At 38.0% G+C, this 27032-nt stretch overlaps 2 protein-coding genes across 7 annotated transcripts; both read left to right on the top strand.

Annotated features, from left to right (window-relative positions):
• Positions 1-931: 931 nt before the first annotated feature.
• Positions 932-12673, top strand: angptl6 (angiopoietin-like 6). Its single transcript, XM_052139853.1, has 7 exons — positions 932-1150; positions 3083-3589; positions 5419-5556; positions 5665-5872; positions 9511-9704; positions 11761-12031; positions 12131-12673. Exons 2-7 carry the CDS (start codon positions 3107-3109, stop codon positions 12313-12315), a joined length of 1479 nt encoding a protein of 492 aa, XP_051995813.1. The 5' UTR covers positions 932-1150; positions 3083-3106; the 3' UTR covers positions 12316-12673.
• Positions 12674-12882: 209 nt separating this feature from the next.
• icam5 (intercellular adhesion molecule 5) lies at positions 12883-26966 on the top strand. 6 transcript variants are annotated; one of them, XM_052139660.1, is made up of 13 exons: positions 12883-13043; positions 18493-18741; positions 19753-20073; positions 20893-21153; positions 21259-21579; positions 22413-22673; positions 22780-23100; positions 23920-24180; positions 24289-24612; positions 24715-24951; positions 25038-25265; positions 25422-25682; positions 25892-26966. In XM_052139660.1, exons 1-13 carry the CDS (start codon positions 12989-12991, stop codon positions 26062-26064), a joined length of 3273 nt encoding a protein of 1090 aa, XP_051995620.1. In that variant the 5' UTR covers positions 12883-12988; the 3' UTR covers positions 26065-26966. The 6 variants fall into 6 exon arrangements, with proteins under 6 accessions (XP_051995620.1, XP_051995625.1, XP_051995624.1 ...); XM_052139665.1 differs by lacking the exon at positions 22413-22673 and having other exon boundaries at positions 21259-21401; positions 22923-23100; XM_052139664.1 differs by lacking the exons at positions 19753-20073; positions 20893-21153.
• Positions 26967-27032: the final 66 nt, after the last annotated feature.

Below are 27032 nucleotides of genomic sequence, written 5' to 3'. Positions count from 1 at the left end.
TTTTTTGACAAAGATTTGGTCACCATTCACTTGTATTGTATGGACCTACAGAGCTTAAATATTCTTCTAAAAATCTTCATTTGTGTTCAGCAGAAGAAAAAAAGACACACATCTGGGATAGCATGAGGGTGAGTAAATGATGAGACAAATACCATTTTTGAACCATCCAGGCATGTGTGAACCATCCCTTTAAGTGGGTAGTATTCGACTGGTCATGTGATTCTAACATGGCCACTCCCATGAGAAGACCCTCTCTATGTAGAATCAAACGAAAACTATTCAAAATAAAGCTCTTATAAGGTTACTGATATGACTGGAGACTTCATCTCATCTTCATCTCATTATTTTATACATATGTTTCAAATGAACTATTCATTTCTTTAGAAATAAAACTATTTTAATGAGGAAAAAAATACTGAGTGTGCTTTTCAAAAGATTTAAATTAGGCCTATCAGTTGGCTCACTTTCTGTTTCAGTCTGTGACATAATTACAATTCTTCACAGAAGCCTCCTTCAGGTAAGTATGACAAAAGTATTTCACACTTTTAGACATTTAAATTATTTTTAGACATTTAAATACATTTCAGTAAATTAGTTTTTTTGCAAGTAGTGTTGCAGAAATGAGAGTGTGCAGGGGTGATGTAAATATACTAACCCTAAATACACTGTATCTGTTGTCTGTCTCAATACATAATCACGGTCAGTCTGCAGCCATGGACGGGGGTGAAGGAGAGGATGGAGACAAATGGGGGTCAGGCCAGTTTAGGAGCAGAGAGGAGGGGAGATGCTCTCATTAGTCTATTTTGTAATTACACTCTTCATTGTTTACAGATCCTGTGATAGGAGCTGTTTTTTTTAAGTCTTTAAAAGTTTACTGTCAATCTGGGTGTATCCCATTCCTCTACTGCTCACTGCCTTTGAACATCTCCACTGAAGATCAGCCGCAGCATGGAGCACACGTTCACTACAGTTATTATGCTCCAATATTGATGCAAAGGCAATATGTTAAATGGTGATCACTTTTTGATAAGGAGTTTTTATTTATTTAAGTAATATTCTGTTGGATATAAAAAAACGCAGATCAGAAGCTTAGTGCTGAATATTTGGATGAGCTGAACACACCAAATCCAAAAGTAAAGATCATCTGGAGGTAAGAAACTACTGTATTTATGTATATTGTAATTTGTTCTCTCAGAATCATGGTTTGAGTTATTTTTTTCCCATGTTTAAAAAGAAAATTACTGATTAAAAAAAATAACAATAAAAAGTGTTTCTCCTTGTTTGAATCCATCCAATCTTATTACAAATGAAACTAAGCCATTCTCATGACAAGTTGTAATTATTAGTACGTGATTGAGAAATTGTATAAAAACGTACAACTTTATCTCAGATTTAATTACAAATGTCCATAAATTGAACCCCTAAACTAACCCCCAACAAGACGAGAGAAGCATATTGTAGGTTATTGACGTACATCAGTCATTTGTATTGCACCAGTTAATATGGAATGAGTAACCAAATTTGTTCACAAATGTTTTCTTTCTTAAAATAAAGTAAAAGATAGCAGGGTAGCTAAAATGTGATGACTGTATTGTGTCATTTTATCATACCTTTTGGTAGAAGTTGTTCAATATCTCATGATTTTGTCATCTCATGCTAATTTTTGCGAGTTGTCTTGAGACTATGTTGGTTAAACTGTTTTGTCCCATGCAAAACACAGAAACAAACAAAACAAACCAAAATTTTATAAGTAGCCAAATATTTGTTTTGACAATTCTGTATTGTTTTTCACTAATTATCTAGGCATTAATGGAATGTGTGTTTTTTAGTAGTTTTTATTGTAAATGTTTAGTGATAAAAGATGATTACGTTTACGATGTGTACAAAATCTGTTGCTTTTCATCAGCATTGACTTAAATGATTTTGACAACCGAATGAAATGAGTTGACTCAGGCTGTTTTCTGTTGACTGTTTTTGTTAACCTAAGAAAAGGCAAAACTGTTTTACCCCCCAAAATTAAGCAGTAACATCTGGCATCCATCAAAAAACTTCAGGCGTCTTCAGTTCTTTCCAAGGCTGTAGACTGAGTGTTAATGTGAGGGGGGTGACAGTTCTACCACAGTTACGTTGTCTATAGATTAGCACATAGATAGGAAATGTATGTATGGTGGTCTGACTCAGGTTTGCATTATGAAGTCAGATCTAGGCTGAACTTTGAGTCACTGCTACACAGAGTAAATGCTAGAAATAACCAAAATAGTTCCAGTTAAGCTGAAGAATAGAAACACTGTACTGCCCAACAAAGACAAAACAAGAAAAATAGCTTCAAAATGTTTGGTTTTAGTGTGGATATTGTAGTTACTGCAGTTTCTATTAATGTGAGAAATAGTTGAGCAGATCCTGACTCTCACAGGACAGAAAAGACCTGATTCCAGTCTGGTTAATTTTGACAAAATGTGAAGTTACTGCATTTTGCCTTTGTGTGCCAGTGAGGTAGAATCCATTTAATCATTTCTAATCTCTTTTTTAAGTCCCAAAACTATTTTTTTTTTTGCCCAAAAATGACATTTCTGTCATCATTAAAGGGAAAGTTCACCCAAAAATAAAAATGATCTCATCATTTACTCACCCTCATGGCATCCCAAAAGTATATAAAGGCAGCATAAAAGTAATCCATATGACTGCAGTGATTTAGTCCATGTCTTCAGAAGTGATATGATAAGTGTGGGTGACAAACAGATCAATATTTATGTCCTTTTTTACCATGAATCTCACTTTCACGTTTTTCTTCTTTTGTTTTTGCTGATTCACATTCTTTGTGCATATTGCCACCTACTGGGCAGGGAGAAAAATTCAGAGTAAAAAAGGATTTAACACAAAAAAGAGAAGTTAGGCAAAATGACAGCATCAATCACCTTTCACTTTCATAGTATGGAAAAATCATATGGGCTCTTGAGCAACACGTGTGTGAGTAAAATTATTATTTTGGTTGAACTATCCCTTTTAAAGTAAATTGCTAAGATTTTGTCGCATATTTAGATTGATTATTAATTTGTTTGTTTGCTTGGATTTGATTGAACAGATTACTGTACCATCAGGTACTCTAATGGAGATTCAATTGTCTTGTGCCTTGGCCCTCTTGCTGTTTTTTGTGGAGACACACTGTGTAGACAGACACAAGGAAGCCTCTAATGCAGACACTTCCAAGAGTGATGCCAGTCAAAAAAGGCCAAATGGAGAGACAGTGAACAAGCCAAGCCGCTGTTCCTGCACCTTCATTGTGCCCCAGCAGAAGCTAACAGGGGTCCTCTGCATGAGCACAGAGTCAGCCCGTGCCAACCAGTCTGAGATGGCAGCCCTGCGAGAGCTTTTAGACCGGCAACAAGAACAACTGGACAGAATGCATGGGCAACTAGAGCAGGAAGGGGCACTGGCTAATGATACGAGAGTTCTGCGCAGGGAGAGTGTCAGCATGAATGCCCGTATCACCCAAATCTATGCCCAACTGCTGAATGAGATCATCCAGAAGAAGGATCAGGCTTTGGAGCAACGGCGGCTTGAGAATTTGGTGCTTAATGCAACATCCCAGGTAACGCAGAGATTTTTCTATAGTGAAGATCTCATTAATATCTCAGTCTCATTAATATCTTCAGACAGGGGTAAGCATCTCAGATTTTTTTCTTCCAGAGAACAAAAACCCTAATAATGTGTCTCATTTAGAGTTTCAGAACAGATCTCAATAATAGATTACCACCATTCCTGATAATAGTCTGCAATAAATTAATACATTTAAATATGAACATTTTCTTTCACACAAAATGTGACTATGCTGTCCACATATATTTTATAGCTCTATACACTTATTGTATTTCAACAATTGTCTTATTTGTTTCTATTTCTAATAGTGCTGTCGATTTAATTTAATTTAGTGTGATTAATCATGTGAAAAAGAATGTGTAAAAAATATTAATCATGCCTCCAACCTTCACGCAAATTTCGTAATAATGTTCCTGCCATCGGTGCAATTCAAGCTTGATGTACAACCTTGATTCAGTAGGGGGCAGTCAGCACACCAGCTGTTACAGGCAACACACCTTGTCAAACCATGATCAGGCACAGGGACACATTAAGGCTGTCCTGGGCCACGGGGCTTATCGTTTTCACTGGAGTATCATGCACTACACGGATGGGTTTAGCTGTTGCGCACCCTCTCTGTGTTTACATCACAGAGTTTGGGGCCCCTCTGCTGTCATGATCCCCATGGCTTAAGCCCAGTTAAGCCCGAGCATTAAAGCAGGCAGCTCAGCTTTCACGTTCAAAAGACAGCTGGACCAAGCACAACAGAATGCAGGGATGTCGAGACACATTTTTCAGTATTTCAAACAATTTTCACTTGACACAGTGTAAAATTTTTGTTTGTTATTTTCAAAGTCTAGAGCAGTCACAGAGACTGGTCAGATATCTCAGGACACTTGTGTCAGTGATATATTTCAGGGAGAATGAACATTTTCTGCATTTCATTCGATAAAAAAAATCACTGTTATTGTTCAATAACATTTTTATTATCAGTCTGATTTACTCTCTCTGTTATGGACCAATCTTGAAAGCACTTTTTATTAGAATTTTATTGTAATTATTTTGTGGTCAAGTTATCTATATTTTTCTCATAATAAAAAATAAAGCTATAAATTAATGTTTTATTTATATAGTAAACAAATATTTTAGGCCTACTGTAACATGATATTTGATTGAAGCTTTTTGTGAACAAATTATTCTGGTTTGGCCCAATGCCCCAAAGATTATTTTCCATCTGGCCCACTTCTTGATGAAGTTGAATAGCTCTGACATAACCCTGTTATTGGCCTACATCTTTCTACACTATTTTTGGTCTATGTTCAATGATATTGAAATAAAACAAACACAATTTTGACTTTTAAAGACTTACTTGTCTGTTGTCAGAATATATACATGATGTAATCTATTTAAATTGTCTAAATTATTATATTTATCACATATTATATTTATAATTACTACATTCTAAATGTTTTTTATTTGGGGGCTTTTCACAGTAAATATAATATGCAATCAATTGTGATTAATTCATTTAATTAATCTGCTCATTATGTAATGTAATCGATTAAAAATGCTTATTGATTGACAGCCCTAATTTTTAGCACTCCTAAGGAAATTTAGGAGAAACATCTAAGACTAAATGAATACTTAAATTAAACAAAATGAAGATCTACAATAAGATTTGTGAGCTTTTAAAAAGCAATCTCTAAGCCATTTAATTTAATCTGGGTTATTACAATTCTAAAACCAATCATAGAAAGTTTCTTTATGTATATATTGTCCCAGTTCTCTAATCTTTTGATCATTTACAACTTCTTGCAACCCTGCTATGGCAAATTCCATCAGGTGTTGCACGTGTCTAGTAATTATAGGGACCTGGAAAAGAAGTATGACATGCTCACTTCACTAGTGAGCAACCAGAGCCAGTTAATAACACATCTGGAGAAACAGTGCCAACTCAAGGACTCAACCAACGCACAGCAGGTGAGAGCCATCTGAAAACTTTCACATCAGATATCACATAAACCCACAAGTACATATCCCATTAGCTTGGTGCAAAAACAACAGCAACATTTATAATGGTCTTTACAGGAGGCGACATCACTTCCAGTTCAACAGTCAAATGGATTTCTGAAGGTGAAATCAGAGCCCAAACACATCACCAGCAATGTCCAAAGAGTCCAAAGTGCCCCTTTGACACAGGAACAGAGATTGCAGGAGTCACTGGAGACCTTAGATGACTCACCCAGTCACCCTACAGACACACCTTTCACCAGTTACCCTGTAACAAAATCTCCAGGTAGCATAAAAATCTTTAAACTAGAAAATGTTAGTTGTACTTGCTAAGGATTCAGCACTAATGAACAGAGGCAAGAGTGTGAGAATCTTAGAAATGGGTCATTTGAAACTATCAGTATTTCCTAAATGGTGTTTCGCAGTTTAGAAGCCCTGAGTGTCAGTGACCTGTAGTGAGGAAGCTTTATCTATGAGAATTCCAAACTATGTCTTATCAGAGGCAATGACCCCTATTACTCTTCACACAGGCCGACAGCTGTGTATTAACATGAGCACACTAACATTCATGTGCACACTACACAGGCCAACTAATTACCACCTTCATAAAAGCTTTGACATAACCCTGAAATTACAGAGCAATGCCGGTGTGAGATTATTCAACACACATTCATCTACACTTTTACCAAAACTGCATGTCCTAAAATATAGCTACTGTTACTTGGCAGCTGCAAAAATGTAAAGCACGCACATAGAAAAATTTAGAAGTAGAGATGGATTTGCAGTTAGATATTTGTACAGAAAAGATCTTTGAACATTTAAAAAAAAAAAACTGTTCTGTGACTCTTCTATTACGGCCATCTCGAGCATTGCCTCTTATTCTTCCTGAATAACAGTTTTTTTGTGTTCAGGAAAGATATAGGGGCCACTACGAACCACCACCCCCGGAGTGATCTTGATGTGGTGCTCTATGAGTTGACCCGAGCTCCGCCCTCTCGTGAACTACCGTCGCCAAGGCCACAGGGACCGCCTCCCTCCAAGCTTTTAGGAGATTGAGGTGGTAAACGAAGTGCCCCACCCCTATCCATTAGCTTAACCTCATAATCGAGATCTCCAACTCACCGTGTGACCTCAAAGGGCCCTTGCCACTTGGCGAGTAATTTAGAGCTTGAGGTGTGCAGCAATACAAGCACTTTATCTCCCGTAGTCGAGTGCCCCTGTCACACAGCCAGCTTTGACGTTCCTGAGCTTGGAGCAAATTCCCCTGTGTTAATTGACCCAAAGTGTGGAGTTTTGCTCTAAGATCAAGAACGTACTAAATTTCGTTATTACTGTTTGAAGGTCCCTCCTCCCAAATTTCCCATATGACGTTGAGCACAATGTGCAGCCGACGCCCATACAGCAGCTCAAATTAGGAAAACCTTGTTGAGGCTTGTGGGACCTCTTGTAATGCAAATAACAGGTGCTTGAGCCACTTATCCCAATTTCCAGCATCCTTGTGTATGAATTTACGGATCATGTTTTTCAGGGTTTTAGTAAATCGTTCCACCAACCCATCCATTTGTGGGTAGAAACACTGGTGCAAATTGATTTAATACCTAATAATTCGTACAGAACGCGTAGTGTTCGTGACATAAATGTAGTGCCTTGATCAGTGAGGATTTCTTTTGGAATCCCCACTCGGGAGATAATACTTAAGAGTAGCTCTGCAACACTATGTGCTGAGATGTTGCGCAAGGCTTCTGGATATCGCGTTGCACAGTCCACCAGACCTAATGCAAAGCGATGTCCACGTGTGGTCCGTTCTAATGGCCCGATGTTCATACCAATCATTTTGTAGAGGACCCTCGATTAATGGTAGAGGGCACAATGGCACTTTTGGTGTGGCCAGGACATTATTCGGTTAAGTGTTTTCCTGTCCTAAATGGCCAGTCATTGGATTATGATGAGCCACCTGGAAGTGAGCTTCTCGACGGCTTCTTGGTAGTAATAACTGGATTGTATGCTCGTTTGTTTGATTGTCCTGCATCACTCGATACAACCGATCTTTAATCATTTAAAAATATGGGTATGCGAACAAGACATTAGGCTGGAGCTGTTGACCATTGATTGTTCTCACTTGGTCAAATGCGCATTTGAGGGACTCATCGCATAACTGCTCTAGAGGGAAATCGATTTGTACCATGCGTTGGTGGATGGAGGTTTGGGAACAGCCCGAATCCACCAAAGCTTGATATGTATCCCCTGGGTGCTCATCGCTATGCCCTAGCACAATCGGGGGCAGCCTGTGGAGTGTCGGGGACCCGGACCAGAGTGCCCATCACCATTACTGGACACCGGTCCTAGAAGTGCCCTGACTCGCTGCAGTTCCAACAGACCAGCCCAGGTTTCCCTACCACACCCGTGGGACTGGGCTTGCCTACCTCGGGGGATAGTAGAGAGAGGGTTAGCAGGGGGACGAGATTTGGGCATGGTACCACCCTGGGGGCAGGGATGGGATGGAAAGAGGATGGGTGGGGGCGGGGTTTGGGGGAAGGGGAGAGAGAGAGAGAGAGAGAGAGAGAGAGAGAGAGAGAGAGAGAATGAGAATCTGCTTCGGTGGTTTCCGGAAACGCTGTCCCCTCAGCCAGCAACCATTTCCGGCAGGCGTTTCGGAGCTGCTGCGCGAAGGCGAACGGACAGACATGCCTTCCCAGCCTCAGGGAATGGAAGTGTTGGTGACTCTGTTCTGGACTACGACTGACCTGTTGCATAATGGCTCTCTTCTGGTGAGATGTTCTGTGTGGACTTCGGGGTCGCAGCCGTAGCCCCCTCGTGTGTGATTGGGCGCCGAAACACCTGCAGGTCTTCCGCATGGTCCTGGAGCAGGAGTTGAAAGTGCTTCTCCGGCCGCAGCTTGATGAAGGCCTGATGTTGATTCCGTTGGATGCTGGCGAGGGTCTGAATCGCTTCTTCCAGTGGTGAAGGCTCCATGACCAAATAACTCCTTCCACAAGCTCCCGGGTTTCGGCACCAGTGCAACACAGTTTAAAGGTTCGGGTATGGAAGGAGGGGATGGGGAGCAGTGACGCGCTTCTGGTAGGCTTTTATACTCTTTGCCTTTGTGTAGCCGATGCACTCTTTTCAGACTTTTCACTCAGTTCAATAATTTATTCTCAAAATAAACTTCTTCATAACACTCAATATAAAAACACTCAATATAACAGAAGACAGTGCTGCACACTTGTTCTCTCTCTCTCCTCTCTTGCGTGTTTTGGCTGCTTTTAAGGTCTCTCCCCACTATCACTTAACAAGAAACAGCTGTTAGAAATCATGTCAACCAGCTCAAGGAGCCACACAACTCCCTCTCTCCCACAAACAGACACATGACCATGCCCCCATCACCACAACATTATATATTAACAATGCAGAAGACATTTTATAGGGGTAGGTTTAGTGTTAGTCTGTAATAATTAGAATTAGGTTGCTTTAAAAACAATACCAAAAGTCTATGATATGTACCCATTTAGGTAGCTAGATAAATGTGTGCATGCTGAGGCTACGAGTAATAAGCGATAGGTTAAATTTTTTCCTGGCTTTGTGGGAGTGGGAATTCCACCTTGGTGAGCTGATAAGCAAAGGCTAAGAGATAAGCTGAGAATACACAGTTAATGACCTTGCTGCTTTCTCGACAAACAGAACAGCGGATCTTCAAAAGCGGACTCCTCCAAACTGTCTGCTCATTACAGAGCTCACCCATTGAGCACAGCAAGGCATCTCATACACAAAACAAACTCTCAGTTATTCAATTCTACAAGAACTCTGAATGAAGACAAATATAAAAATGACCTGCTTCTATCTTCTCTTAAAGCTATAGACCTGTTTAAAAGCTTTTGTTAAATCAGTTAGATATGTCTCAAAAGGGCACAATGTCTCTTTTTGAAGGGCCATGGCAGGACTGTCAGCATGTGCTGGAGTCAGGAGAGACAACCAGTAGCATCTACCTGTTGCGTCCACACAACACTAACCGTCTGCTGCAGGCCTGGTGTGACCAAAGCAGAGCTCAGGGTGGCTGGACCGTCATCCAGAGGAGACAGGACGGCTCTGTCAACTTCTTTAGGACCTGGGAGCAGTACAAGGTGGACATAATAAAACCTCAAAAACCCTTTGAAATATTAAGAACTGACCTATTTGCCTGGTGAATTTTAGGCTACATTATAATTAAGTTAAGAGCATCAAGATGCTCATTAATTATTATGTTTTATTCAGTCTTTGTCAAAACAGCAAAAACTTGTTGAAAAGACATTGAAAAGACAACTTTGCCTGATGACTCAACAACATTGATATTTGGTTGCAAAAATGAAAGGTGAAAAGCCGCCTTTTTCAGGTCATTGTAAAGACTTCAATAAATAGAGGTCCTCTAAATCTAAATTTGGTTGCAAAGTTAAAGTTGAAAAGACGTATTTTTCCGGCTGTTTCAATGACTTCAATTGTCTTCAATTCAATCTAATTTCAACCATGAATTCATGACTATATATTATATTCATTTTATTATTATATCAACTATATTCATAATTACTCTCAAAATAAGATGATTGAAAAAAGTGCCAATAAAACATTTATTGACACATGTCAGATACATCCAAGGGGATGTTATTGTATGTAAAATAATAATAAAAAAAAACACTTTAAAATATTCTCTGAGCATGTCTTGAGTAATAACATAAGATGAACTCAACAGGAATTGAAAGCGAGAAGTGGTGCATCTTCTATCACTTCCATGGTATGATCGGTGACTGGAAGAGTTGGAGCACTCCCTTTTAGAGGTGGACCACCCGGTAACACCAAGGGATACATGAAAATGCTTAGATTGACTGAACTAAGAATAAAGTGCTCCATTCAAACAGACCAACTTCACACTACTAGCCCAGCTGCCTCAGAAATCCAGTTGAACTACAATGTTCTAGCTAGGCTAACATAATGCTATAACTGCTAAAGGAAACCTAGTTAGAACATTGTAGTTAAACTGGATTTCTGAGGCAGCTGGGCTTGTAGTGTGAAGTTGGTCTGTTTGAATGGAGCAACTGGACCAACTGCACAATACAAGCCCAGCTGCCTCAGAAATCCAGTTTAACTACAGTGTTATAGCTAGGATTCCTTTCAACTGATTAGCTCGACTAAATTTCAGTCAACGATGCATTTCTGTATTATTCAAATAAATTATAAGTCAAGTTTTTTGTATGGCGTGTTTTAAACAGATTTATAATTGTATAAATATATTTAAGTTTTGAACAGCAGTAATTATGTTTAAAAATGTTCAGAAAGACTCATTTGGGTTTAGTGTTTACAACACAACACACATTTTCATCAAGGTATAATCCCCACTTGCTGCAATGTGATCTTATTTTGATGTCTGTATTAGGGTTATATGTGGCCCGAAACAGACATCCATCTTGGGATAAATTTTGACCAAATCAGGCGGACTAAACAAAGCCCAATTTTCAACGACTATTTTTGGGCTAACTTAAGGCCTTGACGGGCCGACCAGATTTAGCCCAAAAAACAATGTCCATATGACATCTGATGCTTTGTAGGTGTTCTAAATTATGCTCTCAGCCCTTGCAATTCCCTTTTAGGTCACACATTGATGATGTAATACTTTTAAATGCTTCTAAGTCATAAATTCGGGTACCCTATAATCAAGCAAAGGCCAAAAGTCCACATAAAATATTAACCATATTGGACAAGGTTCAGTGTGTGTTACATTAAAGGTGTCATGAGATGCCTTTTTAATAACTGATAAATGTTCATTGAGGTTCACTTATAATATCAGAACAATTTTTGCTAAAAAATGTCACATATTTATAATACATGATAATTTTCTACTCTTATTCTGAGACTCTGTGAGAAACACTCGGTTTTGGTGCTTCTGCTCCTTTAAGACTTGACACCCACTGTTATGATTGGCTCTCTGCTCTTGACTGACCTGACCAGGCCCCTATGTGTCAGTGAGTGTTCAAGACGACATGCATAAAAAATTACTGAGTGCACCTTAAAGATGCAGATCGCTGATACAGTATACCACGCGCAAAAGTGGTGCAAACTGTTTAGTAAATTCTAGTAATACCAAATACTAAATAAATGGTCATTTTAGAATACATTTATATTAACTACATAACTATTGACTGTACACAGCAAGGCTTTGGAAATTTGGATGGAGAATACTGGCTGGGTCTGGAGCACCTATACTGGCTCACCTCTCAGGCCACCTACAAGCTGCGAGTCATGATGGAGGACTGGCAAGGACGTCAAGTGTTTGCAGAATATGACAGCTTTCAGGTGGAACCAGAGAGTGACTGGTATCGTCTACGGTTAGGCAGTTACCAAGGCAACGCAGGAGACTCTCTCTCATGGCACAACAATAAAGCTTTCACCACTCTGGACCGTGATAAGGATGCTTACTCAGGTAAACAGACCTAAGGTATGTTGGTACTGTATATTGCCGAAGTCTCTGGTCTATCCTTAATCAAACAATTGTCTATTCTGTGCTCTGTCTTCCAAATAGGTAACTGTGCTCATTACCAGAAGGGCGGTTGGTGGTATCACATGTGTGCCCACTCTAACTTGAACGGGGTTTGGTACAGAGGTGGCCATTATCGAAATAGATACCAGGATGGTATTTACTGGGCGGAGTTCCACGGAGGCTCATACTCCCTGAAGAGTGTTGCCATGATGATCAAACCTGTGTAACATGAATAGAGACACATTTGCAGACCACTTTTAATGAGTTTTAAATAGAATTATGCAACAATAAACACAAGACAGAAGACATTTGTGACAATAAGCATAATTGTCTTTGAGGAGCTTCAGGTTCATTCATTGACTTTCCTTAAAATTGTTGATGCAAAGGCCATCATTTTAATATTTTATTTCAGATATCTAATGCGCCATATTATTTCATATTACTGTTTGGTATTGCATTAATGTACATAATGTTTATTTTTTAGTCCTTATCATTCAGAATTATAGGTGACAGGTTACAACCCACAGACAATACATCAACAGATGTAATAAAATAAAAAATAAAATAAATGTAATAAAAATTTGCCCTGGGACATAACTGTTTTGCTCATTTGAAGAACAACACAAGTTTTAAACTTTAAATTCAGCAGAATTGCAAATCATTTGCAATATTATTTTTGAGAACATTGCTTCACACTTTCGCAGTGGTTTTCCTCTCCAAAATGTGACAGCATGGGCTGGATTTCCTGTTCACGTGTTTGCCATCATCTCAAGCATTTCACAATGTCTATCGCATCTACGTGAAATCCTTTTCACAGTCAACTCTTGTCTATCAAAAGAGAGCTTCTGCATCCATCATCCATCACTGGCATCACTACTCTTCATTTGTGTGTTGCTCATAATGCTCCTGTCTCAACAGTTGATTGTTCTCTTGCTGATCACCTTTACACATGGCGGTAAGTTCTCTCCATTTTGTGTGGCTTTCGTTTTGTTTTGAGCATAGTTATTTTTCTACATATCTTGGTGTCTGTCTTTGAAGGAATCGTGAGTCGTGCTTCCTCTGCATGTTTCTAAAACTTAATCTGCTTTGTTTTGTTTGATCAGGTTATTGGTTATGTGATTAAACCTGCATTTGCATTTACATACAAAACTGGGTGTTTTAAAGTTGTGGCACTTTGCAGACTACTTAGTCCTCTAGATTGGTTTAAGAGTAATCTTCCCTCACACATCATATCTACTGATATTTTACACATTTCATATCTACTGAAGTTTTTTTTCAAACTTCTAAAGAGCACAAGTTACATAGTCAATAAATATAAAAATGCATACTCTGAGAAGAGTGTGAGCAACACCAAAAGCTACTTTAGAGGCAGTGGTTGGTGCCTCTGAACAGGAAACTTTGCATCAAGTGGTTTCGTGCTTCCAACGCCCAAATTATTTATTTTTCTTCAACGCTCAGTGTGAGATTATCTCATGTTAGTGAAGTTTTATAGATGCTCTGAAGAACAGCAATAAGGACCAGCAAGCTTAAATGCTCCTGTCAATTAGACAATGCTGCAAAACTGAAGATAGCTTTAACCTTTGAGCTCAAGGCCTTCTTTTCTAGTCCAGCTCTTTGTCAGCTCTTGAACAGGTCTTGACTTGGTCAACCTACATAGTTTAAGCCAAAAAGGCACCACAGTTTTGCTAATTATACACACAAAATCACACTTATTTTTTTATTTATTTACACAGTAAGTTTGAAACTAGATTTTTACTGAAGATTATCTGAAAAGATTTTGAGCAGTACTTGCCAGCGTAAGATTCGCTGCCATGATACAAGGGGGTTGTGATTGGTTTCCAGGTAGTTGCTTGGATGTTCCAGGGGTTGCAAAATTTTTCAGCCGCCTTGGTTGTGGAAGTATTTTTCCCATTAATTTTCTCATAGGCTTTTCATAAAGTATTTCACAAAGTGTTCTAGCCATGAAGCAAACCAACCAGCTCTGAGGTGCATCACAAGATTACAAACTTTGATTTAAAGGGATCATAATGTGCTATTTTTATTTCATTTTATTATCTTCCCTGAGGTCCACTGATAATGTTATAAAAGTCATAATTCAGTAATATATGATCATTTTCCACCCTGTTTTTGTCCCTCTGCCTGAAATGCTTGGTTTTGGCCTTAAACTTCAATGTAAATGCCCACTGTTCTGATTGGCTAACATCATGCAGCCCCTCAAATTGAGCCATTTTTGAAACTCAATCTGAAGAGAATGAACAAGCTCCAAAACATTGTAAAACAAACTTGCAGGGTTTACAAATAATGTGCATCCAACACATTGCATCAGAATATATTAAACTGTTCACTCAAGCACAACTGTTAACACTCAGCACCATAAACTACCAAACAGTCATGGCATTTGAAATATTCTTGAATGAAATAACTTTCTTATGTTTTTGATGGGGTCCAGGTGTTTTTAACCACCTGTAGAAGGTTCGTTTTCTGAGTAATGAAGGAGTCAGGAGGCTGCGAACTGTCAACCTGAGTATGTTTATTATTCTTCAGCATTGTTCATAAAAAAATAAACAAAATGACACCCAGTGGACAAGTAGTCACACCAGAGGCGTTTCCAGCAATGAAGGACATCCGGGGCTTAGCCCAGACAATTTTATTTTCACACTAGCAACCACTTCTCTGTAGTCCAAAGCTGGTGAGAGGGTATTCTTTGAGTTTTGCTCTGGCTGGGCCTGTTTCTACAGTTCCTAAATCTTCCACTCTAGTACTATCCTCAACATCCTCTCTCCTCCCTGAATCATCTGTGACGCAAAAGAACAGATACAGCACATAACTTGCAAATCAGCTTCAAACAACTAATTCATCAAGTGCTACATATTTCAAATTGTGGACCAATACCATTGAAGAAAATGTATTGGGAAGAGCAAATCAGTGGGATTGCCCTAAGATCTATCATGATTCTTGAATTTTCATGTACATTAACATAAAGTCATTACAAAAGAGTTATATATATTATAGTGAGTAAAGTGAAGTAAAACATTTTTTTTATATATATAAATAATTTATATTTTTTGAAAAAAAAAATAGTCAAAATGATGTATAAGATCCTAAATTAAACAATACATGAATTACTTTAACTTGAACTTTCAAGTTCATTGACACACCATGGCATCGAACTGTATATAATTCTCAATGTTCATCTGTCAAAATCCTTTCATTAGGATCATTGGGATAAACAATGTTTCACTTTTAACTTTCTCTAAAGTAAAGTGACTGATTAATTGTTACCAGTTTCCATGCCTGATTCTGGCACAGCTGCTGCTGCTGCTCCTCAGTCTGTAGCTCATCTTTGCTTCTACAAAACCATTTAATCAAATCAAAGTGTATATTTACTACAAACTAATATCACAAAACAAGTCACACATACATTTTATGCTAATGCTTATTGGTTATCCTTAGCGAAAACAACACCTGATAAACAAGAAAAGTACACTCCGATCGGGACTCGAACCGACGTCTTCGGAGTGAGAGGCGGATGCGCTAACAAGGAGGCTAGAGGCTACAAAATGTAATAAAAGTCGGTAGTGAACCTCTTGAGGTTTAGCCTACTGTGGGTGAAAGCCAGCTAGATGATGATCTTCAGACTTTAAGGACAAAAACAAATGTGAATTCTTACCCACTGACTTATTTCGGAAAAATCCCCAAAGCCTCATTTGCTTCATTTTTGCTGTCTTTCCTGCTAACTGCTGTTAACTCGCCACTAAGTAACGTTAGTTGATGTCAACGACTGTGCAAGCTCCTCCCTTATCTGCTACCTTACATAGGCTTTTGTCCGGTTTCATATTTGTCAGTCAACTTTTCAAAATACATTTGGGGCTACACTCAAAACATTTGGGGCTGAAGCCCCGGCAAAATCGGCTGCCGCCGCCTCTGAGTCACACACACAAAGGAGTAAAGGCTTCTATCGAGCACACACAGGAACAGTCTCTCTCTCTGTCACTCTGATGCCTCGTGCACCTTTTTATGTCTCCCTCCACCATCACTACAACAAGAAACAAATGTTAGAGATAAGGACAACCCAGGTGACAAGCCTGAAAAAAAAAAGAAAACGCACACACATAATCCAAAGCACAGTGAAATTCTGCACACATACTGAAGGCGCACTGAGGTGCACATTGCCAGAAACACAATGAAACGGTCAAAGACATCCATTGTCGAAGACGTCCTGTGTTTACATTTACCAACAATTAAAAATAGTGCAGATGTGCAAAAGAATGCGTCTGTGATGCATTTGTGCTCAAAGCAACAAGAGGCAGCAACTGAATGAAAGAGAATTGCTTCTTCCTTTCAGAATTGTAACTTGACACTGCGTCTTTAAAAAGCAGTAAGATACATGACAGCATTTAAAGAGTCTGAGTTCATGTTTATATACAAATACTTCATGTTTATATAATAATTCAAAATAGTCCAGATGGTTCCCCTTTGGTGTTCAGGAATAGTTAGCCACACAAAGCCTGTCTGTCCTGCGATGACGCATGTTGTGGGATGTGTAAATCAAATGAGCAATGCCTCGTGATGTCACTAACAGACACATTTCAATACGAGACATTTCAACAGGGTGACAACTATAAATGCTTTTTTTTAGACTGGGGAGGACGTTTTGAGTTCTGAAATGTTTTTATAGTATAGTTACCTCTTATATGTCTAAATATCAAGGACAATCTAATTCTTCATTTCATGACCCCTTTAAAGCCAAAAAATATTTAAAAACTGGACACAAAATACAAAGGTGCAAGTCTGTGTACTTAATGTCTTTTATTAGGCCATGAAATACAATACTATAAAGCATTGTGAACAAAATTATTGAATGAAAAGTGATGGAAAGATCTAAAATACTGACTATATACTATATATATATATATATATATATATATATATATATATATATATATATATATATATATATCAAAGATTTTAAAATGTAGTGCAAAATATTAGATATTTGCAAAGATAATTTTTTTTAACGAATTGGACTGAATCGATTCAGAACATATTACAAACCCGTTTGACTAATTCACTGAAAAGAACAGACTGAAAGAATGATTAATTCATGAATTCACTCAATCTTTTTTTCCATATTTTTTCATAAATGTCTTCCAAAAAGCATTCTAGCCATGAAGAAAAACAACCAGCTCCGAATTGCATCACAAGATGACAAACTGTGATTTAAAGCAAAAAAGTATTTGAAAATTGGACAAAAAGACAAAAGTACATACAATACTGTGTGGGATAGTTCACCCAAAAACTAAAATTCTCTCATCATTTGTGTATACCTTTTTTGAACTTTTAAGCTCCAAAAGCCAGCATAAAAGTAATCTATAAAACTCCAGTGGTTAAATCTATCTCTTCAGATGCAATATAATGGAGAAACAGATCAATGTTTAGGTCAAATTTTCTAATAAATTCACCTCCCTGAAATGTAGGTGGAGGTATGCACAAAGAATGTGAATCACCAAAAACAAAAGAAGAATGTGAAAGTGAAAGTGGAGATTTATAGTAAAAAAAGAGAAAAAAGAAAAGAAAAAGGACTTAAATAATGTTCTGTAACTCACCCACACCTTTCATATCACTTCTGAAGACATGGATTTAACCACTGGATTACTTTAATGCTGCCTTTATGTGCTTTTTGAACATCAAAATTTTTGTACCCATGCACCTACAGAGCTGAAATATTCTTCTAAAAAGCTTCATTTGTGTTCTGCAGAAGAAAACATTAATACAAATCTGGGATGACATGAGGGTGAGTAAATTATGAGATAATTTTAAGTAAACTATTCCTTTAACTTCAGACTAAAAAGAATGATTCATTCATGAATCCAGCATTGCTAATTCTGATTTGACAGAAATATGAAATATTCTGAGGGAAAATGTTTGTCAGGTTAATCAAAGTGTTCATGTTTTGCACAGTGCATACAGCTGTATAGCTGACACAGAAAACACCACAAATTCAGCCAAAATGACACTTACCCCAACACCAGATGTGAAAAAAATGAATTCTACCTCAGTTTATGCTCAATAATTAATTGTGTTTATCCATTCAAATGCATTTAAAAGCAAGCAGCTGCCTAGCTGGATGCATGTATGCATTTATTTATTTATTTAGTATTTTTTCCCAAACCTTATTCAGTAGGTAAATGCAATACGCAATTCTTAAAACACAATTGCAAAATTTTAGAACTTTATTTTTGTGCATTTTGACAACATCAGGCACCAAAATTTAAACCAATACTGGCTCATACAGACATTAATTCAGAGTTGTATTGAAATTTTTAAATGTTTATGATCTAATAACAAATTTCCTCATTGATACATTTTATTGGAATACGCTGTCCTTGTTCTTTCTTTTTTAGATGACTGTCCCATTTTTTTCAACCCACCTGAATTGGTTGTTGAATATGGAGCTTCAGCATCTGTGAACTGCTCCACCAGCATCACAGTCGAGGTCATAGGCTGGAATATATCAGAAGGAGCAGTGCAGGTTTCTGAAGACTTGGTTTCCTGGAGCGTGAATGAGTTATGGAACTGGGAGTTAGAGCAAACTTGTTACATCTCCTCTAATAAAACACAGTGTTCACAGAATCTCATGGTTACTCTTTACAGTGAGTTTCCTTTGAAAATCTCAAATAATGCAAAACTATACACTTTAAATTCAACTCAAGTAATTTTTATTTGTATAGTGCTTTTCATAACACATATCATTTCAAAGCAGCTTTACAGAAGATCAGGCATTAATAAAAAAATGTAACTGTAATATCTATAATGTCTTAGAGTCATCAACGTGTAGTTTTATTTAATAAAAATGTAAATTGATTATAAAAATAAATAATTATATAATAATTGTATTAATAACCCCAGTGAGCAAGACTGAAGGAGACTGTGGCAAGGAACACAAAACTCCATAAGATGTTGATTAATGTAAAAAATAACCTTGAGAGAAACCAGACTCACTGTGGGGGCCAGTTCCCCTCTGGCTAACATCATGAATATAATGTAAATATTACTTATGTATAGTTAAAGTCATGGTTTAAAATTATTAAACCAAGTAAGTGTTAAGGGTCGGTGTTTAAACATAGATTTAGTTTGAACTGTAAGATTAATGACCAATGTCTTTGAAGTTCATCCTGGATTAACTGCAGAAGTTCACATAGATGCAATTGTCCTTGTTAATTGGCTGATGAAGCTTTTGTTGGCAATTGTTAGTCTAAGCATTTCATTTCAAGAGTGTGGTCCATCAATAGACCGAGATGATGCAGCCAGAGATCAGTGAGGTGCACCATAGTTCAACTGGCTGGTCATTTCGGTGAGGTCTATCATAAGTCCAAGGTTCAGGCAGTGGCATATGAAGTATCCCGTTCAGAGTATAAATTCAGTGGTACAAGTTATGGCAAAAATGTATAAAGGGGAAAAATATAACTGCACACCGCAAAATACAGGCTCATTTATTTACACAAACATTGGTAAATAAATTAAATAAACTGTTTTTTAATAAATTAAATAAATAAACATATATATATATATATATATGTTTATTTATTTAATTTTCAACAAATAACTGTTTAAACACACTCAATGACTGTGGATATCTAAATCTCTAAAATGTGTTCCTGTAGAGACTCCAGACAGTGTGTCCCTCAGCACAGTGGATCACACAGGATCAATGATTGAGGGTGAACATTATAAGCTCCAGTGTGACATTCAGGATGTGGCTCCTGTTAAAAGTCTAAGGGTGAAATGGTTCAAAGGAGAGACTCTGTTGAATCTCACCACCTTCAATGACACCACCAAGACTCCAGTGAATGAATCTGCAACACTCTTGATCACTGCAAACAAAGCGGATGATGGAGTTCAGTACAGGTGTGAAGCAGAACTGGAACTGGGACCAGACGGACCTCAACCTCCTCCTACAGTGACATCAAAACCTCTTTATATTAGTAAGTTTATATATATTTTTAGGCTATTGATTAATTAGACTATCACTATTATTATTTTTATACTTTGTTCTAAACCCCTTGTTTTAAGTATTAGATTTTGGCGTATAACTTGTTCTGCAACATTGTGGCCTACGGACATGAATGAAACCTTGATATGCGGCTTGTTAAGGAGAGGTTATATATTACTTTTCCAAGCTAATGGATTTATGCTTGGCACACATGCCAAGCATGGAGGAGGGACCTGGCATAGGACTAGCATAGCACAGACACTGCATCCGAATATACAATTTCCTACTGCATAGTATACCGAAAAACCGCATGCCAGTGGAGTAGTGTGTCCAAATCTTCAGTATTCATAAGGGAGTAAGCTAGAAATATCTGGTTGACTTACTTTTTCAAGTTAGCTTCTGAAGTATATATCGACTCTACTGGGATGTGTTGAGTTGGGCCATTTAGCAACCACCCAGAACACCCTTGCAACGCCCATGCAACCATTCAGAACACTTTAGTAACCATATAACAACACCCCAGCAACCACCCAGAACACCCTAGTATCAAGAAAGCAAGTGCAGCACCAATGACAATTTTTTTTTTCAGAAAATGTCAAATCCAGTAAAGACTATTCTTATATTATACAAACAATGAAACATTGTTTTTGCTCCCAAGCCTCCTGCAGTCTAGCTTGTATGTCTAGCATATAGATTGGTCAGATTTGACAAAATCCCATGCACCCCAAATGATTGACAATTTGTAAATTGTAGTTATGTGCTGTTATTCACTCTATAATACCCCACTCCTCAATGTGTTTAACGCATTCAGGTATAAGCTCCCAATGCCCTGTTCAGCTCAACCCACCAAGACTTGTTGCAAGGTACGACAGTCCTGTTTCAGTTAACTGTAGTGCTGCTGTCGCTCATGAAGGGATGGGATGGGAAGCCAGTGAGGAAAGTGTACCCATGAACGATTTCAGTCTGATCACCTGGAATGTACAAAACCTGAGACAATGGGACATACAGCCAATGTGCTTCATCATCTATAATGGAGACCAATGTACATCACCTCTCCCAATCACTATTTACAGTGAGTTTCTATGTATTATAGTTTTTTCTTTCTTTTCTCTGTATTTTAAAAAGAATATACTTTCACTGATGTAGAGAATCAGGTTGTTTAAATGTTCCTTCACAGAGACTCCAGACAGTGTGTCCCTCAGCACAGTGGATCACACAGGATCAATGATTGAGGGCGAACATTATAAGCTCCAGTGTGACATTCAGGATGTGGCTCCTGTTAAAAGTCTAAGGGTGAAATGGTTCAAAGGAGAGACTCAGGTGAATCTCACCACCTTCAGTGACACCACCAGGTTTCCAGTGAATGAATCTGCAACACTCTTGATCACTGCAAACAAAGCGGATGATGGAGTTCAGTACAGGTGTGAAGCAGAACTGGAACTGGGACCAGATGGACCTCAAAGTCCTCCTACAGTGACATCAGAACCTCTTAATATTAGTAAGTTTATATATTTTTAGGCTATCGATTAATTAGACTATCACTATAATTATTTTCATACTTTGTTCTAAAACCCTTCTTTTAAGTATTAGATTTTGGCGTATAACTTGTTCTGCAACATTGTGGCCTACGGACATGAATGAAACCTTGATATGCGGCTTGTTAAGGAGAGGTTATATATTACTTTTCCAAGCTAATGGATTTATGCTTGGCACACATGCCAAGCACGGAGGAGGGACCTGACATAGGACTAGCATAGCACAGACACTGCATCCGAATATACAATTTCCTACTGCATAGTATACCGAAAAACCGCATGCCAGTGGAGTAGTGTGTCCAAATCTTCAGTATTCATAAGGGAGTAAGCTAGAAATATCTGGTTGACTTACTTTGTCTGGTTAGATTCTGAAGTATAGAACGACTCTACTGGGATGTGTTGAGTTGGGCCATTTAGCAACCACCTAGCAACCACCCAGAACACCCTTGCAATGCCCATGCAACCATTCAGAACACCTTAGCAACCATATAACAACACCCCAGCAACCACCCAGAACACCCTAGAATCAAGAAAGCGAGTGCAGCACCAATGACAATTTTTTTTCAGAAAATGTCAAATCCAGTAAAGACTATTCTAATATTATACAAACAATGAAACATTGTTTTTGCTCCCAAGCCTCCTGCAGTCTAGCTTGTATGTCTAGCATATAGATAAATCATTGGTCAGATTTGACAAAATCCCATGCACCCCAAATGATTGACAATTTGTAAATTGTAGTTATGTGCTGTTATTCACTCTATAATACCCCACTCCTCAATGTGTTTAACGCATTCAGGTATAAGCTCCCAATGCCCTGTTCAGCTCAACCCACCAAGACTTGTTGCAAGGTACGACAGTCCTGTTTCAGTTAACTGTAGTGCTGCTGTCACTCATGAAGGGATGGGATGGGAAGCCAGTGAGGGAAGTGTACCCATGAACGATTTCAGTCTGATCACCTGGAATGTACAAAACCTGAGACAATGGGACATACAGCCAATGTGCTTCATCATCTATAATGGAGACCAATGTACATCACCTCTCCCAATCACTATTTACAGTGAGTTTCTATGTATTATAGTTTTTTCGTTCTTTTCTCTGACATTTTAAAAAGAATATACATTCATTGATGTAGAGAATCAGGTTGTGTAAATGTTCCTTCACAGAGATTCCAGACAGTGTGTCCATCAGCACAGTGGATCACACAGGACCAATGATTGAGGGCGAACATTACAAGCTCCAGTGTGACATTCAGGATGTGGCTCCTGTTAAAAGTCTAAGGGTGAAATGGTTCAAAGGAGAGACTCAGGTGAATCTCATCACCTTCAGTGACACCACCAGGTCTCCAGTGAATGAATCTGCAACACTCTTGATCACTGCAAACAAAGCGGATGATGGAGTTCAGTACAGGTGTAAAGCAGAACTGGAACTGGGACCAGACGGACCTCAACCTCCTCCTACAGTGACATCAGAACCTCTTAATATTAGTAAGTTTATATATTTTTAGGCTATTGATTAATTAGACTATCACTATTATTATTTTTATACTTTGTTCTAAACCCCTTGTTTTAAGTATTAGATTTTGGCGTATAACTTGTTCTGCAACATTGTGGCCTACGGACATGAATGAAACCTTGATATGCGGCTTGTTAAGGAGAGGTTATATATTACTTTTCCAAGCTAATGGATTTATGCTTGGCACACATGCCAAGCATGGAGGAGGGACCTGGCATAGGACTAGCATAGCACAGACACTGCATCCGAATATACAATTTCCTACTGCATAGTATACTGAAAAACAGCATGCCAGTGGAGTAGTGTGTCCAAATCTTCAGTATTCATAAGGGAGTAAGCTAGAAATATCTGGTTGACTTACTTTTTCATGTTAGCTTCTGAAGTATAGATCGTGTTGAGTTGGGCCATTTAGCAACCACCTAGCAACCACCCAGAACACCCTTGCAACGCCCATGCAACCATTCAGAACACCTTAGTAACCATATAACAACACCCCAGCAACCACCCAGAACACCCTAGAATCAAGAAAGCGAGTGCAGCACCAATGACAATTTTTTTTCAGAAAATGTCAAATCCAGTAAAGACTATTCTAATATTATACAAACAATGAAACATTGTTTTTGCTCCCAAGCCTCCTGCAGTCTAGCTTGTATGTCTAGCATATAGATAAATCATTGGTCAGATTTTACAAAATCCCATGCACACCAAATGATTGACAATTTGTAAATTGTAGTTATGCGCTGTTATTCACTCTATAATACCCCACTCCTCAATGTGTTTAACGCATTCAGGTATAAGCTCCCAATGCCCTGTTCAGCTCAACCCACCAAGACTTGTTGCAAGGTACGACAGTCCTGTTTCAGTTAACTGTAGTGCTGCTGTCGCTCATGAAGGGATGGGATGGGAAGCCAGTGAGGGAAGTGTTCCCATGACCGAAGACAGTCTGATCACCTGGAATGTACAAAACCTGAGACAATGGGACATACAGCCAATGTGCTTCATCAACTTTAATGGAGAACAATGTACATCACCTCTCCCAACCACTATTTACAGTGAGTTTCTATATTATTTAAACTTTTTGGCTATCCATGCTTTTATATATCAATACCTGCATCCATTGCTGTAGATATCAGAATGTTTGAATACCCCGCCCCCCACAGAGACTCCAGACAGTGTTTCTATCAGCACAGCAGATGACATAGTAATGGATGGAAATCTGTACAAGCTCCAGTGTGATATTCAGGATGTGGCTCCTGTTAAAAGTCTAAGGGTGAAATGGTTCAAAGGAGAGACTCTGTTGAATCTCACCACCTTCAATGACACCACCAAGACTCCAGTGAATGAATCTGCAACACTCTTGATCACTGCAAACAAAGCGGATGATGGAGTTCAGTACAGGTGTGAAGCAGAACTGGAACTGGGACCAGATGGACCTCAACGTCCTCCTACAGTGACATCAGAACCTCTCAGCATTACTGTGCAATGTTAGTGATCAAAATGTACCCATACATTTCACTGAGCAAAAAGCTCAAACACACAGAACCTTTCAGATCAGTAGTAATGTAAACATTTCTTTTTTTCCCCAGATAAGCCAGAAATCAAAATTTGTAAGGACTGGTCACCAGCGATATGGAGCTCATTGGGTTCCTATCCCTCATCATCCTCTGTTGTGGGTAACCCTCGCCCTAAAATTTCTTGGAGTCATGGATCATCATCTGTCAGTGTCTCCAAGCAGCTCGACAAACATGACTCTGGTCACTATAAAATCACTGCCAGTAATAAACATGGGAACTCCAGTTGTGTCATAAGGATTACACTAGAATGTAAGTGCAACATATGACTTATGTCATCTCTGTGACTGTCTTTGTGTTGTCAAAGTTGATATTAATGCCTGTTTCCTCCGACAAAGACCCTCCAGAGATTAACTGCCATGACAACTACCAAATAAAAGAGAAAACGCTCTTTAAACCTCCTTGCTTGTTTGACGGATCCCCAAAACCACATGTTTTCCTCTACAAAGATGAAAAAGCAATCCAGCTTCCATATTATCCCACATGGAATGATAGTGGGTGGTATCATTTAACTGCAAGTAACAAATATAGAACGGTGCATCATAATTTCACCATCAACATCCTGTGTAAGTTGCTGCTCTATAGAGGAAACTTTCTTGACAAACTTTCCATTAAAAAAAAATTGTTTTTTAAAAGGCTTTATTGTGCAATGTTAATTGTGTCAGCATTTCTGTTTTATGCTTTGAATTTGGACCTAAATTAATCTCAGTCTTTCAACACAGATGCCCCAATGTTTGACACCAATCAAGCTACATTTTTTGTGGTAGAAGACAGTGATATATCCCTAGAATGCAACTCCACTGGTAACCCAGAACCTGAAATGTGGTGGAGTTTTAACAATAAGAACATCTCCGCTGAGAGGCACCATCGTCAAATCACTTTAAACATTCAGAAAGCCACGTTTACCAGTGCTGGAGTTTATAAATGTAGTGCCACAAATGAATTTGGACTCCAGGAGAAGAACTTCATTGTGGAGATAAAAGGTTGTAAAATAAGCTGATATTATGAAGATATAGGGATACTGCACATTAAATATTAATTGATAGTTGTTACAATTGTTTCATTCGGTTCTATATGACTACAGTCATTATTTACCATGCTTTACTATCCACAAAAAACATCTTATGCAAATTATCGACTTGATTGTATTTCTTCATTAATCACACAATCCTTTCTCTGTTTTCCTTTTTAGGCAACTTTCCCATTAACATAACAATTGTAGTAGCACTTATTGCATTCACACTTCTTGCTTTGATCATCTTATTTCTCTATGGGTGGAAAAAGAGGAAATCAAGTGGACATTATCAAATACAGTCAGAGAAGCAGTATGAAATGTGTCTTCTGAGCAATGGGGGGCCTAAATGAGATTTGATCACTTCATCAAATGCCCTAACGTTGAACAAAAACATTATGTAAAAAAATCACATCAGATGATAAGATAAATACATACATACATACATACCCAGTTTTAAATGTTTTTTTTTTTTTTTCAGAATCCTCAAACATGTTTCATAATTTCATAAAATTCCCTTAAATTCACTCTTATCACTGTAGTAATTTCAAAGCAGATGATTGCAACACGCTCCAAAAAAGTTGAGTTGAGTGTTTACCACTGTGAAACATCACCATTTCTTCTTATTAAGCATTTCGGCACTGAGGACAAAAATTTGTTAAGATTAGAAAATTGAATTTTCTCCCCATTCATCCATTATGCAGATCTTCAGCTGCACAATTCTACGGGGTCTTCGTTGTCATATTGTTTGCTTCATAATGAACAAAACAAAACAAATACAAAGAAATTCACAAGCTAAATCATAATGTGTAGTTGTAGTGTTTTCAATTTAGTAAAGGGTGAATATAATTTACAAATCACTACTTTTAGTTTTATTAGCATTTTTCATATTGCCGCAACTTTGTTTGGAATTGGGGTTGTACGTGATTTGATTGGTGTACAAAACAAAACAAATGTATTGGTTTTTTTCTTTTAAATAAATACACAATTTAAAATGCTTCTTTTCAGTGTATTCTCAAATATGTTTCATAGTGAGTGTACAGTAATGCAATGCAATGCAGGTGTAATGTATATCCTGATCCTGTAATTCTACTGTACATAATTTTGCACGATTTCAGTTTTAGGTGTGTAAAACAAAGCAAAATGTGTTGTTTTTTCTTAATAATATTTAAATACATAAAAATTTGCAAATATTTTGTTTCAAGGACGAGTACTGGTAATTGTGTTGACATGTTGTGTTAATAATTTAATAAAGGTCATGCCACCTTCTTTGTTTTTGAACTAGTTTCTCTCTGCATTCCAGTCTGAGCGCTGGTGGAAA

The sequence above is a fragment of the Xyrauchen texanus genome, chromosome 12 (genome assembly GCF_025860055.1).
Source record: "Xyrauchen texanus isolate HMW12.3.18 chromosome 12, RBS_HiC_50CHRs, whole genome shotgun sequence".
NCBI classification, from domain to species: domain Eukaryota; kingdom Metazoa; phylum Chordata; class Actinopteri; order Cypriniformes; family Catostomidae; genus Xyrauchen; species Xyrauchen texanus.
Note: the sequence above shows the minus strand (reverse complement) of the source record. Positions and strands in the feature narration are given on the sequence as shown.

Excerpts from the sequence above, each read along its gene's own strand:
- angptl6 (XM_052139853.1), top strand. The coding sequence starts at position 3,107 with ATGGAGATTCAATTGTCTTGTGCCTTGGCCCTCTTGCTGTTTTTTGTG. Across the intron at positions 3,590-5,418 it reads TGCTTAATGCAACATCCCAG|GTGTTGCACGTGTCTAGTAA; the intron begins GTAACGCAGAGA and ends AAATTCCATCAG. Across the intron at positions 5,557-5,664 it reads ACTCAACCAACGCACAGCAG|GAGGCGACATCACTTCCAGT; the intron begins GTGAGAGCCATC and ends TGGTCTTTACAG.
- icam5 (XM_052139660.1), top strand. The coding sequence starts at position 12,989 with ATGCTCCTGTCTCAACAGTTGATTGTTCTCTTGCTGATCACCTTTACA. Across the intron at positions 24,181-24,288 it reads TCTCCCAACCACTATTTACA|AGACTCCAGACAGTGTTTCT; the intron begins GTGAGTTTCTAT and ends CGCCCCCCACAG. Across the intron at positions 24,613-24,714 it reads TCTCAGCATTACTGTGCAAT|ATAAGCCAGAAATCAAAATT; the intron begins GTTAGTGATCAA and ends TTTTTTCCCCAG.